Raw genomic sequence first — 15,871 nt, 5'->3', positions numbered from 1 at the left:
ACTCCTCCCCCCCTCCCTCATACACACATAAAGTGTCCCGCTTTGCCTTCCTTCCCCCCCCCCCCCGCCCCCAAACGTGTCTGCTGCTTCAGCTTCACATGCCTCAACTCTGTTCCAGCTGCATAATTTTGGTTTAGGACCCAGGGCTTTTTCTTCTTCTTCTTCTTCTTTTTTTTAAGGAGAGGTGATATGTGTGTGTGTGTGTGTCTCCTTTATCGTAGGAAACGAAAAACGTTTCCTACGATAAAGGAGACACACACACACACACATATCACCTCTCCTTAAAAAAAAAAAGAAGAAGAAGCAGCCCTGGGTCCTAAACCAAAATTATGCAGCTGGAACAGAGTTGAGGCATGTGAAGCTGAAGCAGCAGACACGTTTGGGGGGGGGGAGAAGGAAGGCAAAGCGGGACACTTTATGTGTGTATGAGGGAGGGGGGGAGGAGTTGAAGAGGGTGGAGGTGCCTTAAAAGCCTACCCCGGTTATCTTCAGAGCCTTTCAGACGGGCTGAATAGGTCTTCAAAGCCAGCCTAATTAGAGATACGTAGAAGTCCCGATCCCCCCCACTCCCTCCCCTGAAAAGGCTGCTAGGTGGGGATATCTTGAGGCACTCGACCCGCGTCCCCGCCTCTGTGTTTTGTGTGTGTGTGTGCGCGCGTGCTTGTGTGTTTGTGTGTGTTTGAACGAGAAGAAGTCCTGTGGAAGTCAAGTCATTCTTCCTACTTCTCCGTGGGAAGTAGGAAGAATGAGGCAAAAAGCTTGACAATTGGAAAGGGCAAGGAATGAAAACGAAGCCGCTGGCTGCCTGAAGCCGAAGAGCCTTTGCGAAGGGGAGGCTTCTTCTTCAGACGCTGAGAGAGCATCTACCGTTCCTCACGGGAGGCACCGCCGTATCTGAGAGGCTCTTCGCCAGAAGGGAGCAAAAAAATAACAACGGATTTCTCCCTCTCGTGAAGGGGGGAGGAATCTGGTGCTTTCTCTGCTCCTTTGTTATTTTTTTGCTCCCTTCTGGCAGGCGAGAGGCTCTTAGTCGCCGAGCGGAGAAAGCACCAGATTCCTTCCCCCTTCACGAGAGGGAGAAATCCGTTGTTATTTTTTTGCTCCCTTCTGGCAGGCGAGAGAGCATCTACCGTTCCTCACGGGAGGCACCGCCGTATCTGAGAGGCTCTTCGCCAGAAGGGAGCAAAAAAATAACAACGGATTTCTCCCTCTCGTGAAGGGGGGAGGAATCTGGTGCTTTCTCCGCTCGGCGACTAAGAGCCTCTCGCCTGCCAGAAGGGAGCAAAAAAATAACAAAGGAGCAGAGAAAGCACCAGATTCCTCCCCCCTTCACGAGAGGGAGAAATCCATTGTTATTTTTTTGCTCCCTTCTGGCAGGCGAGAGAGCATCTACCGTTCCTCACGGGAGGCACCGCCGTATCTGAGAGGCTCTTCGCCAGAAGGGAGCAAAAAAATAACAACGGATTTCTCCCTCTCGTGAAGCCGCTGGCTGCCTGAAGCCGAAGAGCCTTTGCGAAGGGGAGGCTTCTTCTTCAGACGCTACTGCTACCCTCGCCGGGGTCGTTCGCCTCGCTCAGCTTTCGAACTGCACGGATTTCTGGGGTTGGCGGATGACGACGAAATAAACCGGCAAAAAAAAGGGGGGGCACCGGCTGGTCTTATCTAACCGAGAAGCCAAGCCAGCCCAAGCGGCGCACCTGCTTATTTAGTATTATTATTTGGGTGGGGGGGGCAAAAGGCGACTTGCGGTGGCGAGGGAGGCGCACCGGGGTACGAAAGGAAGACGCCACCAAGCCGCTTCTCCCGGACGAGGCTGGGGAGACTGAAAGGTGGCAGCGGGGAGACGGAGGGGGGCAGGAAGAAGAAGGAAACTCCCGCATCCTTTCCCAGCTTCGCAGAACGGCGAGAAACTGCCCTGCTTTGCCCCCCCCAAAAGGAGATTCCCTGGTTGCGTGGCGTTTGTGGCAGCCGAGAGCGCGGAGGACGCCGCTCCTCCTGCCGCACGTGTCGTGTGTGTGTGTGTGTGTGTGTGTGTGTCGTCTCCCAGATAAAATGCACCACTTGGGTTGGCCCTGTTAACTGGAGAGAGAAAGGGACAATGTTTTTTTTTGTAAACCAAAATGCTTCAGCAGTGAAGCCCTTTCACAGAGCAAAGCAGAAGAAGGGAGGGGTGTGTGTGTGTGTGTGAAAATGGAGCCATGGCCGCGCCGCCGCCTGCTCCCCTTCCCTTCCTGCCAGACTTCCAAGCCCAGAGAAGGCGAGGGGCTGCAGAATCCGGGCTTCCTCCCACCTCCTGCTTCTTCCTGGTCGCTTCGCCCATAGCCAGGGGTGGGGTTTTCACGAAGGCGTCCCGAAACCCAAGCAGGAAAAGGGAGAAAAGGAGCCCGAGCCGGAAAGCACCAGATCCTCCCCCCTTCACGAGAGGGAGAAAATATCTGTTTCTCGCTTCTTTTTTCGCTCCCTCCCTCCCTTCCGTGCCTGCCACAGTTGTTCGCAAGTTCACGCATCGTTTTAATGTCGGCGGAAGGCTGTCCCAAGAGAGGACGAGCTGTGGCTTAGGTGAAACGGTTAAACTTCTGGTACCTCTACGCGAGCCCATCTCCTGCCCGGAGTTTGTTCACGCTTCCCTTCTCTTTATAGGAAGAGTACGGTACATTGAAGGGAGGGAAGGAAGGAAGGACGCGGGAGAATCGGGATCGTTTGTAGGTGAAGCGTCGGATGCGGCTTTAACGAGGCGGGGGTCCCTTTTGCTCCGAGCGTTCCCCTCCGAGGAAGGGAAGGGGAGGCGGCAAAATAAATAAAGGCAAAACATGCCCTCAATTTACAGCAAGCCCGTGCAGCCCAGCAGCTTTAAGTTTGCCCACAAAGGATTCTTTTTATGTTTCAAAAACATTTTAACCTTTCTCTCCTCTCCCACACGACGACTAAGAGCCTCTCAGATACGGTGGGGCTCGAAGTGCCTCCCGTGAGGAACGGTAGACGCTCTCTCCTCCCCAGCCCCCCAGCTGCACACTTTCCCAGAGTCCCGGGCCCTTGAGGGCGGGGGTGGGGTGAACCAAAGAGGAAAAAGTGTGGGGGGGTTGAGGAAGCACCGGGGGCTCCGAGGGCGGAAAAAGGGGTTTCCCCGGAGCTTTCAACGGCCTTTAGAGAACTAACCTCGCCAGCCAGTATGGTAGGTCGTTTGGAGCTCTCAAGGCCGCCTCACACGGCCACTGCTTGCCCTTTTTCTGTCAGCGTCTCACCCCCCCCCCCCAAAAGGAGATTCCCTCGTTGCGTGGCGTCTCCCAGATAAAATGCACCACTTGGGTTGGCCCTGTTAACTGGAGAGAGAAAGGGACGGTGTTTTTTTTTTTAAAACCAAAATGCTTCGGCAGTGAAGCCCTTTCACAGAGCAAAGCAGAAGAAGGGAGGGGTGTGTGTGTGTGTGTGTGAAAACGGAGCCACAGCCGCGCCGCCGCCTCCTCCCCTTCCCTTCCTGCTTCCAAGCCCAGAGAAGGCGAGGGGCTGCAGAATCTGGGCTTCCTCTCACCTCCTGCTTCTTCCTGGTCACTTCGCCCATAGCCAGGGGTGGGGTTTTCACGAAGGCGTCCCGAAACCCAAGCAGGAAAAGGGAGAAAAGGAGCCCGAGCCGCCGAGCCAGCCCACTGCCGCGAGGAAAGTGGTGGTCCCAAGCTCTCCCTTTACCGGTAGTTAATCTGTGTAAAATATTTTGCGTATACCCCGCCCACTTTTATACCCCGCAGGGGGGCGCTGTGCATGTAAAAAACGCATATAACCCGCGGGTTATATGGGTGAAAATACGGTAGTTTAGCTGAACTCATGAACTACATATCTTCTTGCTAAGTTGGAGTATACTGTAAATTACAGAGATTTTTCAAATAACTTTTGAAAAAATATTGTACTAATAGTGTCCAATTTGGGTAGAAAAGATCATTTTAAGTACTGTTTAGATAATAAAGATATAACGTATAACAAATATTCTGTTTGAAATAATTGACCTGTGAGATGTATCATGTTTTATAAACCTATTTCTCCTTAAAACATAGTAATTATATGGTATATACCTTTATGTCTCTCAAGTACAATTTTGCACAAGATACTAGCAGAAAAACATTTTATGAATTATAGACGCTAATATTAACAGTGAAATTTATTTTTTCATTTCCCCCCCCTCATAGGCAGAACTCATAAAAGGAAGTTCGCCAAGTATTGGAATCACTCTGCGTCAAATACAGGCTAAGGAAGGAGAAACAGGGCACGTTGTTATTGAAACTGTTACACCAAATTCTGCTGCTTCTGCCGCTGACCTTCAGAGAGGCGACAGGCTATTATCTATTGGAGGTATGCAGTGAAACTACATGGACTAAGCTTAATAAGATTTGCTAAGCTTTATGTAATTGGGGAAGTGCTCAGAAGGTATAAAAATTAAGTGACATTATGGGGAATGTATTTTAAATAGCAATAGCAATAGCAGTTAGACTTATATACCGCTTCATAGGGCTTTCAGCCCTCTCTAAGCGGTTTACAGAGTCAGCATATCGCCCACAACAACCCGGGTCCTCATTGTACCCACCTCGGAAGGATGGAAGGCTGAGTCAACCTTGAGCTGGTGAGATTTGAACAGCCGAACTGCAGAACTGCAGTCAGCTGAAGTAGCCTGCAGTGCTGCACTCTAACCACTGTGCCACCTCGTTTCATCCATCCTTCATCAGTCATAACCAAGCAGGATCATACTTTTTTTTATTATATTGAGGGCAATAGTGCCCTAAGGAAACAATATCATAACTTGCTTTCGGTTGCATGTCATAATTACAATTTAGTGTAGTTTTTAGAATAAAAATACCAGTACTACTTATGTTTTAGACATATTTTTCTCAACATTGAAGGAGCATTATGTTTGGAGAATAGAAAACACATAAATATTTCAGAAAAACTCACATCAGTATTTGGTATCAGCTGTTGAGGAAACGGTTTTCATTCAGTAGAAGATATACAAACAATTGAGCACCTCGGTAACTCTTTATGTAAGATAGTTCTTGGTGCACAAGAGTTCACTATATGTGATGTTTGTGTAGAGAATAGTAAATGTGAAAGTTTTAATTCTCTAAACCAGTGTTTCTCAACCTTGGGCGACTTTAAGTCCTGTGGACTTCAACTCCCAGAATCCCCCAGCCAGCTGTGCTGGGGGATTCTGGGAGTTGAAGTCCACAGGACTTAAAGTCGCCCAAGGTTGAGAAACACTGCTCTAAACCTTTATTATCTTTCAACAGTATTGTTTTGTTTTAATGTTGCACATGTTTTCTTAAAGAGTGGTACGTTTTATATATTTGTTGCATTTTTAATGTGTCCTTTTCTCTTTATCACCTTGGGAGATAAAATGGAGTAAGGGAGAGTGACTGTCTCAGAGTCAGCCTGTGAGTTTTAGGATTGGAGGAAAGATCTCCCTGCTTCTTCCTTTCCTAGTACATCGCACCTGTTGTAACCTTGGGACTCTGATGATTGTTATTGTCATTATTATTTATCCCTTCATCAGATGATTCTTTGGCTTTGTATTTTCCAGTGTGAACTCCTGGCAACTGCCTGGACAAATTCCTGCAGTTTTCTTGGCAACATTTTTGGAAACAGTTTACCATTGTCTCTTTACTAAGGCTGAGAATGAGTGACTGGCAAAAGGTTATTCATTTGGCTTTGTGCCTGAAGTAACTAGAACTCATATCTCCCAGTTTCTAGCCTGGTGCCTTAACCACTACACCAATACCGGCTCTCCTTCCATCAACAGTGTAAATAGGGTTTCTTTGTTGTTATAATACAAATGGTAATTGGTTTACTTTCTATTTACATTACTACCTGTAGTAATAACATTGATGAGGGATTAATTGATAAGGCAATCCCAATTTGTGTGTGGAAGGGAAAGAGACTGCATGGCTTCTCCTTGACTAGATAGCATTTTCAGTTTAGGTATTTATCAGTTACTTCAACAAATATTAATCATTATTGTTTTCCTCTCTTTTTTTAATAGGAGTCAGGATTACATCAACAGTACAAGTGTTAAAACTTATCAAACAGGCCGGTGAAAGAGTCACCATATATTATGAGAGACCGGTTGGCTATACTCCTCAGACTTCATTAGCGCAAGATAATCTTACTCAGTTGGAAGAGTCAACATTTTCAGATGAATATTTGCTGAATGAAATAGATAATAAAGAATTAGATATAGAATTTGAAGACTTGGCAAATGCACTAAAGTCAAGTGAATTCAAAGATGATTCTTCAACTAGTCCCAAGCACATACCAGTTTCACTTGCTGGTAAACCACCTGGAACGCTATCTCCAGTATTAAATCGCAAGTTACCTGTAGGAAGTTATCAGGCATCTTCAAGGGTACTTTTCAAAGAGACAGCCAGACCAGTAGTACACAAAAGTCCTGAGAACTTGGATTTAAGTCAACAGACAAACAAACAGCCACAGTTAAATGTAACCAAACCACCTGTACCACCCAGACCACAGATTAAAGTGCCAGCAGTTTCTAGTGATGTTCAAAATAAATTAGAAACTGGTGACTTAACTTCTGAGAAAGTAGACAAGCTCCCTTTTCCTGCCAATAATGGAGACAAGGGTTCAGAAAAAGTAATCAAAGTTATTGATCTAGGAGAAGAATCTACAGGACTCAAACCACTTGCTAAGGAGGCTTCAGAAATTTCATCGAGTTTTAAAACAATTACAAATAAATCAGAAGCATTAAAAGACAGTATAGAATCTCTGCAGAATATTAAAGCACCTGTCAATAAATCTGTTACAAACAAATCAGAACTACATAAAGACATATCAGATTATTCACCTTATTCACTGAATGCTAAGGCAGTAGAAAACCATAATTCGTGGGAATCACCAGAAATTCCTTACCGTAATCGAGCAGGTAAATGGGCAAGGACAAAAGCTTCTTCCTACATATTTGAAGTAGGAAAAGAACACACTTACCTAAATATTGGTGTTTGGTGTAGAGACCCTTTTAAAGTAGGTGGGCTGGTTTGTTTGGGGTATGAAAGCGTAAAACTTGAAGATGTCGCTTTAGATTGTATAGCTACATCCTCCATGGAATTCATTAGGTCATTTCGACTAAATCCTCCTGCCCCTAAAGCTACAGTAACTAGAACAGCATTGCGGAGTTTGATCTCACACAAAGGTTTCAATGAAAAGTTTTGTTATGGTGATGTCACACTACATTTTAAATATTTAAGAGAGGGTGAGCCGGAAGACTCAACTTTTCTGTTGGAAAAAGAGAAAGAAAATATTTCAGAAGAAGCAGCAGCTCCCGTTCTTTCAAAAGAAGATTCTTATTTCGGACAAATTACTTATACTGAAAATAGGCATAATTTCCAAGATACTCAGTTTCAAAATCCAACTTGGTGTGACTACTGCAAAAAGAAAGTTTGGACAAAAGCAGCCTCACAGTGTGTGGTTTGTGCGTATGTTTGCCACAAAAAGTGTCAAGAAAAGTGTCTGACAGATGCTCCCTTCTGTTTAGGAGCCACAAGACGACTTGAACGAGTTTTACAACCTTTTAAATTTGAAAACCAAGATTCTCAGTCCACACCAGGACCTCGTGTAGATTCAGAATTGAAACCTGCCAATAAAGCAGCGGGTCTCACAAGACACCTCCTTAATACAAGCAGCCGATTCTTAAACCTCCGCCAAGTTCCTAAAGTTCGCGTTAATGAGCAAGGACCTGAAACGGTAGAACCTTCGCCAAAGCAGACGCCACACCCTTCTGATAATGAAGGTAGTGATACAGATACCGGTGGCCCTAGTAGTCCTTCTAAGCAAGTAACTACTTCGGGGATTAAATTAGCAAGGAAGGAAGGAGGACTTGATGACAGTGTTTTCATTGCAGTGAAAGAAATTGGCCGAGACCTTTACAGAAGTTTACCTACAGAAGAAAGAATCCAGAAATTAGAGATTATGTTAGAAAAACTTCAGCAGGAAATAGACCAGGAACTGGAGAGCAACAATTCCTTAATTAGAGAAAAGAAAGAAGCAACGGATGTCAGGAGAAAAAGGCTATTGTCTGTTGCGCTGGCTAAATCGGGGGAAAGGTTGCAAGCCCTCACACTCCTGATGATACATTATAAAGCAGGCATTGAGGATATAGAAGAAAATTCTGCTTTAGAGCTTGGATCTAGAAAAGACGATAAAGATGAAGAGGACAACACCTTAGTGGAAGAAACAGATAATGAAGAGGAGGCTGTTTTAGTCATGACACCAGTACTTGAAACCCTACTCAAAGAAGAAGAGAGACTTGAATCCCAGAATGCGTCTGTAGACTGATATTGCACAGTCGGTCTTGCAAATGATAAAACTGGGAAACACTTTGCACTTAATCAAACTACATCGGATTTCAAAATTGTAATTAAACACTGAGGTAATATATACATGCTGCTTCTCCATTATTTTCAAACCCATGTAAGGAAATGGCTTTTATTTCCAGGTACAATATGGTTTTAATTCTGTTGAACCATGTTATGTTTCAATAACATTTTGGGACTTTATACTAGATGGTTTTTAATTTATTTGGACTTTTTTCTAAAATGTTATTTCTAAAATATATCAGGGTAAATTGCAAAATGGAAAAAAAAAAAGCATTCAGACCGATGTTTTGTTGGAATGAGTGAAGCAGCCACTTCCTCCATGAGACCCAACACCTCTTTTGAGGGCTTTCTGCTGTCATCTCCACAGACATGTTCACACACAGCCTGCTTTTTGGCAATCTCAATGGAAATGTTGTCTTCTGAAGGGCACGGCTGCCTCTCTGTTTCAAGAAAGAGCCCTTTGCTCACATCAACACACTTCCTGAATCGCCCTTGAAATGCTTTGCACAGTTTCGGTTCTCCTTTTTTGTTCCTTTCATTCCTCAGTTTTAAAACTTCCCATTTTTATTTTGTGCTCAAATTAGAACTACTGTAACAGCTGCTGAAGGGCCAGTTTTGAAAATTTTTGTTATACTTTCCTGTTTGCTTATTCGGTATATTTTGGAAAGGGGATGGTGATTTTCTGGTTTCTTTGTTTTTTGGTTGCTGTTTTTTCGTGCCAATGATGCATTATAGCAGTGGTCTCCAACCTTGGCAACTTTAAGACTTGTGGACTTCAACTCCCAGAGTTCCTCAGCCAGCTTTGCTTTGCTGGCTGAGGAACTCTGGGAGTTGAAGTCCACAGGTCTTAAAGTTGCCAAGGTTGAAGACCACTGCATTATAGGATAACATGCCTTTATTTTCAATTATTTGGTAACATTAGTATTCTCGTGTCTGATTTCCCTGATTTTCTTTCACCGAGAAGTCTGATTTTTTTGAAAAGACAATTTACATTTTACTCTTTCCTTCTGTGAATTTATTACAGTCTTTAGCAGGAAATACCTTTAAAGCACATATCATTGAAACAACGGTCAGCAGGTTCTAATTTCCCTGCTCAGAATCATCCATAGACAATTCCTTTTTGCCTATACACTTGCTATACCAATGTTTTATAGAAATGTATTGAGGATGTGCTACAGGTTTTTCTTTGTTCCTGTAACTAGATGGAAGCTTCATAAAACATACACTTCTACGATGTAATAATGTTAAGCACCCATGAGAAAATTTAATGGTAACCTTATGAGTTGTTTTTTTTTAAAGAATTTAAATATTAAGAATTAATATGTAAAGGGGTTTTAAAAATCAACACTAATTTGATTTATTCTCTGGTGGGTCTGGTGACAAAATAAATAAATAAATGACATACTCAGCAACGTCAGACTCCCCCTGTAGCCCTCACCCACCCATGGAAACTTGATTCCAGCAACACTAAAACAAAATTTTGGCCTCATTTCTGGAAAAAAAAATATCAACTGATCTGAGATGAGGATTGTTAGTTAGAGTTATCTTGGTATTTCACACCCATATTTCTTAATGTTTTGTTTTTATATGCTTAATTATCATTTTTGGCATTGTGTTATAAAATAATTTTGTAAAACAATAAAAAGATAGAATTCTGCATTACTCCTACTTGACTAACAAGCAACCACTTATGCTACTGCATAGATTTTTTTTTAATGTTATAATGGGAGTGAACAATGTCCTAACATTTTTAATTTTACAACTTGCCCTTACAATAAAAAAAATAAATGGTTCAACTGAACAGTTACCAAATTAATATAATCCATATTTTTTGAAAACAATTTTAAGTATTTTCTCAAATGAACCAATAATATTTAATCTATACTATATTTAAAGAATATTATTTTTCAAAAATCATCAGAATAACAAAAGTTTGAATAAACTAGGACATTTTCCCTTTAGTTTCTGTCCAGATACTAACTTACAAATGAGAATACTATGACAGAAATACTACAGATACTAGGTTTACTAAGCTAACATCATATAATAGTCACCTGTTCATGAAAGAGGCATGAAAAGTTGGGCATCAGTACTCCACTATGATGATTGTATAATGTAAGATAAATATAGTGCAATATTCTGTTGCGTGAGAATGGCAAAAAAATGATAGTATTGTAGTATCAAGGAAAACACATAAAGCATAGAATTATAATAAATACTGTTTTTAAGAAAAGCTATTGATACATTCCTTTTATATCTTTTGCTTCTCTGCTTTACTATACGCAGCTGAAAATAATAAATACCACCGGATGCAAGAGTATCTTGATGTGGTGGTATCTTATTACTTGACACTAGCATATATTTATGGAAATCTGCCTGAAATGATTGTCAGATGATTTTATCATGAAAACAAGCTTTAATAAAAAGTTTTTAAATAAATTCTGTTTCTTTGTTATAAGCGGTTAAATATTGTGGCACATAATTAAAGGTTTCTTTTTAAAAATTTATTCCATGCTATGCTATTTTCTAGAATAATGGCTTTCTATGTTTTCAGCATTTCTGTATTCAGTAAAACTATGGTGGAAATGTTATAGATAGAAGGCCTGTGTATCTGTAATGATGCTACAGTCATTCTTTCAAAGGCCTAGGTAGTTAGGAACCCCCCACAATGGAAACTTTTATGGACCCTTTCCCATCCTGATTCCTGTCCAATGTTTTTGATTTCAGTTCTCATCAGAGTCAGCTAGCCTTGTCTGTAATCAGGGAATTGCATTGGTAAAGGCTCCACATTGGTAAAAGGCTAACGGACGAAATAGAGAATGAGATTGCCCAATTACATACAAGAGGTATTAATACGTGACCTTTTTTCTAATAACACATTTTCTAAGGAGCGTCTCTACATTTGCAATACTTTCTGGTACAGAAGTACTTATTCTTTGATTGAGAAATTCTTGATAGATCTGAGGAATTTAAAATCACAAGTTAAAACTTCTTGGGAAGATTAAATTTACAAAGTATATGCAGTAGGGTTTTTTTGTGTTTTCATAATCATTTTCATATTAAACTTCTAATAACAGAATTATTAAAACATACTGTGTGATGCAACTCCTTGAGGTTATAGCAATCTAAGACTATCCTACTAGGTGTTACATTCAATATCATTATCACAATCTCATAGAAGCAGTTTCGAATGCTTGTGTTATTCTCTTAAGATTATCAGTACGACTTTTCACAGATAAGCGTTATCTGAAAACATGTTACCTAACATATCTATTAGAGTGAAAAAAAAATATTTAAAAAAATGTATTATGAAAAAGAGATTAGAAAATCAATTAATCTGTTTTGAAAAATGTACCCAAAAATCCAGACTACCGTTAAATAAAAACTAATTTTGTAGAGAAATTGATAAATTCTGCACAATACATTTAGATATGCAAGGTGACTTTTGAAATAATATGCTGCATTGAAGCCAAATACAGATTGAGATAAATACTTTTCTCTGTAATAAAGGTATCACTAAAATAAATGTGGTACAATTTGTTGATTTAATTTGATTTGATTCTTACAGTCATGTGCCAAAAGTAAAATGGATTAGAATAAATTAATTGCAATAGCACCTCAGCCTATTAGTTTATTATCCAGTGCAATGTTTATAGTAAGAGAAAGAAAACTTGAGTAATTCAAATCTATCTCAGAATGTTCGGATGCAGAAATCTCCAGTGCCACTTATGGTCTATTGCAGTGTTTTTCAACCTTGGCAACTTGAAGATGTCCGGACTTCAACTCCCAGAATTCCCCAGCCAGCATTCGCTGGCTGGGGAATTCTGGGAGTTGAAGTCCGGACATCTTCAAGTTGCCAAGGTTGAAAAACACTGGTCTATTGCATAAGAAGGACAACTGTGAGGGAAGAATGATGTCTGACATTCTCCTACCTTTCACAGTGGGGGTTTGTTGTTTAAAACTTCCTACCCATAATTTAGGGAATCTGTTGAAGAGTTGTGAATACAGAGCGTTTCTTTATCTGCCCAACATTTGAGTTTAAAGGGAGAATTCTGCAAATCTGTGAGAGATTAGAGGAAATGTCAAGTGTCTCTCTTTCCATATACTTCTTTCCCTTCCTTGCACATACATATATAGACACAGAGATACCTGTTTAATTGTCATTTAAGATAAGGTTTTTGAATCCTTATATGAGGGCAGCTGTTTCCTCTTCAATGTATAGAACAATTTAAAATTCAGCACAGTCGTTTTGAGAACTGTCATAGCAGTGGAGAAAGGAGATGAAGGCCTGGTGTCTTACCTTTCTGGACTAATTGGCACATTAACAGTAATGAAATACCACGTTGTTGCCTTTTATTTCTTTCACGAAATAACATTCCATTCTTATTTTCTGTATAACAGAACAATAACAATTCCTCTAAAGCATTTCCAAAACGTGACCAAAATATATGTTTTATACATGGAAAAGACACATAAACACATGTTTTACAAAACTATAGAAAGTCTGTTTTAAATACAAACCATCTGCTGATACATTAGAAAAGGCACAGAGATCAAGTTTACAAACAGGGTGTTATGTGTACCACAATACATAAATGTTTGATACTTACATGGTCTTACATTTGTTGGTTTTTTTTATTTTCACAACTAAGGCCATAACCCGTGGGCTCATTTCAACACTGAGAGAACACTTACAGGAGTTGATAGGTTGCAATATAGACCATTATGTATTAAGAACCAGAATGTTACCTGCCTCCCATTTGTCAAGCTAGTCAGTCTTGAAATCTCTAATCCCACTTTGCATATTCTTCAAAAGCACAATGTGTTGCAGACTCTCACTCAAGGAAAGGTGTTAATCCATTTCCATCAGCTGATGCCCAAAGGATAGTTACAAGCAAAGTCCGTGAACAGACTTGGTATGGATTTCATTTTGTCCGGATACCTAAAAGTCTGACAACATTAAAAGGCAGGTGTGTCCAATAATTTTGTAATTTGCAAAAACAAAACAAACTAGAAAAATAAAGCTTTTAACATGAAGTGTCTGCCAGATACTTTATTTATTCTAGTGCAAGTCTACTAGGGAATATGCCTGCCTGGTTTTCCTTTTTAATAATCAGATAGCATTTTTACAAAACAAGTCTCACGTGGGAGTTGAAGTGCTGATAGTTTTGTTTCTAGTTTAAATAGGCACGTATTAGAACAGATTTATCCAGAAGTATGCAGAGATTAATAATGCAACATGAGGATTCATCTTGACTTCAGAAACAGGCTGATCTGCTATAGCCATTCCATTTTTATCTTTGGATCTGAAGCAAGAATTGGGGTAAAAAAAAGCAGCTCTAGACTAACATGGGAGAAACTGGATTAGTTATCAGTCTTGTTTCTTCATTAAATGGGAAAACATTAGCAGAAAAACTAAATGCTTCACGAAGAGATAAAGCATGCCAAACTTTACAGAAATTTGTATAAAGATTTTGGGGCTATGTTCCTTGAAAAATTATTATTTTTAAATGTCCCAGTACCGGATGTTGTTTTGTGACGTGCTCAAAATTTGTAGCATCAGTAGCTTCCTTGGAAAGAATCATCCAAATTGAATTTTGAATAGGAAGGGAATATAAAGCAAATAACTTCTTATAAATAATTTTCTTTTTATATGGCATGGTTCATTGCTTGGAAATTGGCTAGGTCAGGTACTTGATGTGAAGAAAATATTAAACCATAAACCACGCAGCAGCCTAGGATGAAAGACTGAATAACAATGAGGCACAGCTCATAGAGTATGTGATATAACTAAACCTCAGACTTCCCAAAGCTATAATTGGGTCCTACAGTCCAGGATTTTGGAAACGACAATTCTTTTCATGTAAATGGCAAAAGGGCCCCCTGCGTCATCATTTTTTGCAGCATGTTGAAGCTCCAGATCAAGGCTTGACTCTCCATCCCAGGGAAATAACAAATCTGTTCTGAATTATCACATTTCAACTGGGGATCTTGGGCTTGTCTCCCATACTCACTCGACTTCAAACTTACGTAAGCAGGAATCATATAGCTTGACTTTTTTCTTTCTGTACCATTTTGAATGTGATGAATGGTTGAAGCTATTGCAAAGCTATCTGAAGTTTACATATTTAGATAACGTAGTAGACAATGTTTATATGAGGATAAGACACTAGATTTGGGCAAGTTAGATGAGCTTAAAAAATGTTCAGTGGAATGTTATTAGTAGAAATGCAAAATTAAGATGAACCTATTAAATACTCTATATTAAACTTCTCTTTCTCAAATGTCACGTAGTTTTGTGATGAAATTGATTCTCTATTAGCCTTATAAAGTTTTGTTCACTCTACATCATTCTGAATTAGGTTAAGTGTAAGAATAATTTGAAGTAAAGAATTTGAAAAGTGCAAAGTATTATATAAATATCTTTAAATAGACAATCTGGTAATTTATAATTGCTAGTTTCAGGCACTCATTGCTGCAATGAATTAAATGAAAATGTATAATAAGGGAAATGTTTGAATTAATATTGGATCTAGATGGAGATGTATACATTTACAAAATGCATAATGTGAAACACCAAGTTTTAACAACAGAATCGTCTAATATTTTTTTTCATAAGGCAATGGGTAATCTTGATCAAGGGCAATAAATAACTATACCTTTGGTTTCATTTTGTTATACAAGTTCACAATTAAAAGAGCAGTACATTTAAAACTTTTTGATGAGATGGATCATTGAACTACCAATACCAGCTTTTAAATATTATTTATCACTCTCATATTCTTCTTCTTCATCATCTAATGGATCTGGTTGGATGCTGTTCTGGGTATACATTTTGGTTTTAAAATGACAGTTTTGATCCATAAGTATTGCCTACAAAAAAACATAGCTATTATTATATTACCAAAGCATTGCAATGTTTTGTGTAACAACATAAGTCTTCAAAATTAGTTATCACTTAAGTATATAGCACATAAGATTGATTTTCAAAAGTTTAATCTGTCTGCCATTTTATACTAGCCTAACTAGTGTTTAGTTTTAAATATAAAACACTTAAGGTAGTTTTCCTGTTCACTAAATATAAAAATACAAAACAGATTAATCCAATGGTTTGTGAATTAATCCAAACTAAAGCTGGATTGAAAAGTAGTTTTATCTATAATTTTAAAAAATGTATCTTAAGATACTTTCAGCTATCTTGATAACATGCTGTTATCTAAATATGTGTCCAAAATATGGGATTTTTAGTCAACTACTAAATAAGGAATAGCAGTTGAAAATACACAAAACAGCTATCTCTAGTGTGGAATTATCCAGATAACTTGCAGAATATTATTATTGTTAGTTAGTTAGTTATTAGCTTTTTATCCTGCTTTCATTTCAATAACTTAAGGTGACGGACATACCTAAAACTCCTTTTCCCTCCCATTTTCCCACAACAACAACCCTATGAGATGGATTGGTCTGAGATTAACCTGTCCAAAGTAATCCAGCCAGCTTTCCTG

At 39.7% G+C, this 15,871-nt stretch overlaps 2 protein-coding genes across 2 annotated transcripts in view; one reads left to right on the top strand and one right to left on the bottom strand.

Moving 5' to 3' along the window:
- Nucleotides 1-8,607, top strand: part of PDZD8 (PDZ domain containing 8) — a 46,426-nt gene extending 37,819 nt beyond the window's left edge. The window contains exons 4-5 of the mRNA XM_087725875.1: nucleotides 4,179-4,341; nucleotides 6,020-8,607. Of these exons, the coding sequence (XP_087582001.1) occupies nucleotides 4,179-4,341; nucleotides 6,020-8,325 (2,469 nt within the window). The 3' untranslated portion in view covers nucleotides 8,326-8,607. The remainder of the gene's footprint in view (nucleotides 1-4,178; nucleotides 4,342-6,019) is intronic.
- Nucleotides 8,608-12,697: 4,090 nt separating this feature from the next.
- Nucleotides 12,698-15,871, bottom strand: part of SLC18A2 (solute carrier family 18 member A2) — a 50,121-nt gene continuing 46,947 nt past the window's right edge. The window contains exon 16 of the mRNA XM_087725874.1: nucleotides 12,698-15,239. Coding sequence (XP_087582000.1) covers nucleotides 15,129-15,239 — 111 coding nt within the window. The 3' untranslated portion in view covers nucleotides 12,698-15,128. The remainder of the gene's footprint in view (nucleotides 15,240-15,871) is intronic.

Source organism: Thamnophis sirtalis, unplaced genomic scaffold (genome assembly GCF_051295495.1).
Source record: "Thamnophis sirtalis isolate CommonGarterSnake01/CBP01778 unplaced genomic scaffold, rThaSir2_p1.2 scaffold_11, whole genome shotgun sequence".
NCBI classification, from domain to species: domain Eukaryota; kingdom Metazoa; phylum Chordata; class Lepidosauria; order Squamata; family Natricidae; genus Thamnophis; species Thamnophis sirtalis.
This window is presented reverse-complemented; position numbering and strand designations above follow the sequence as displayed.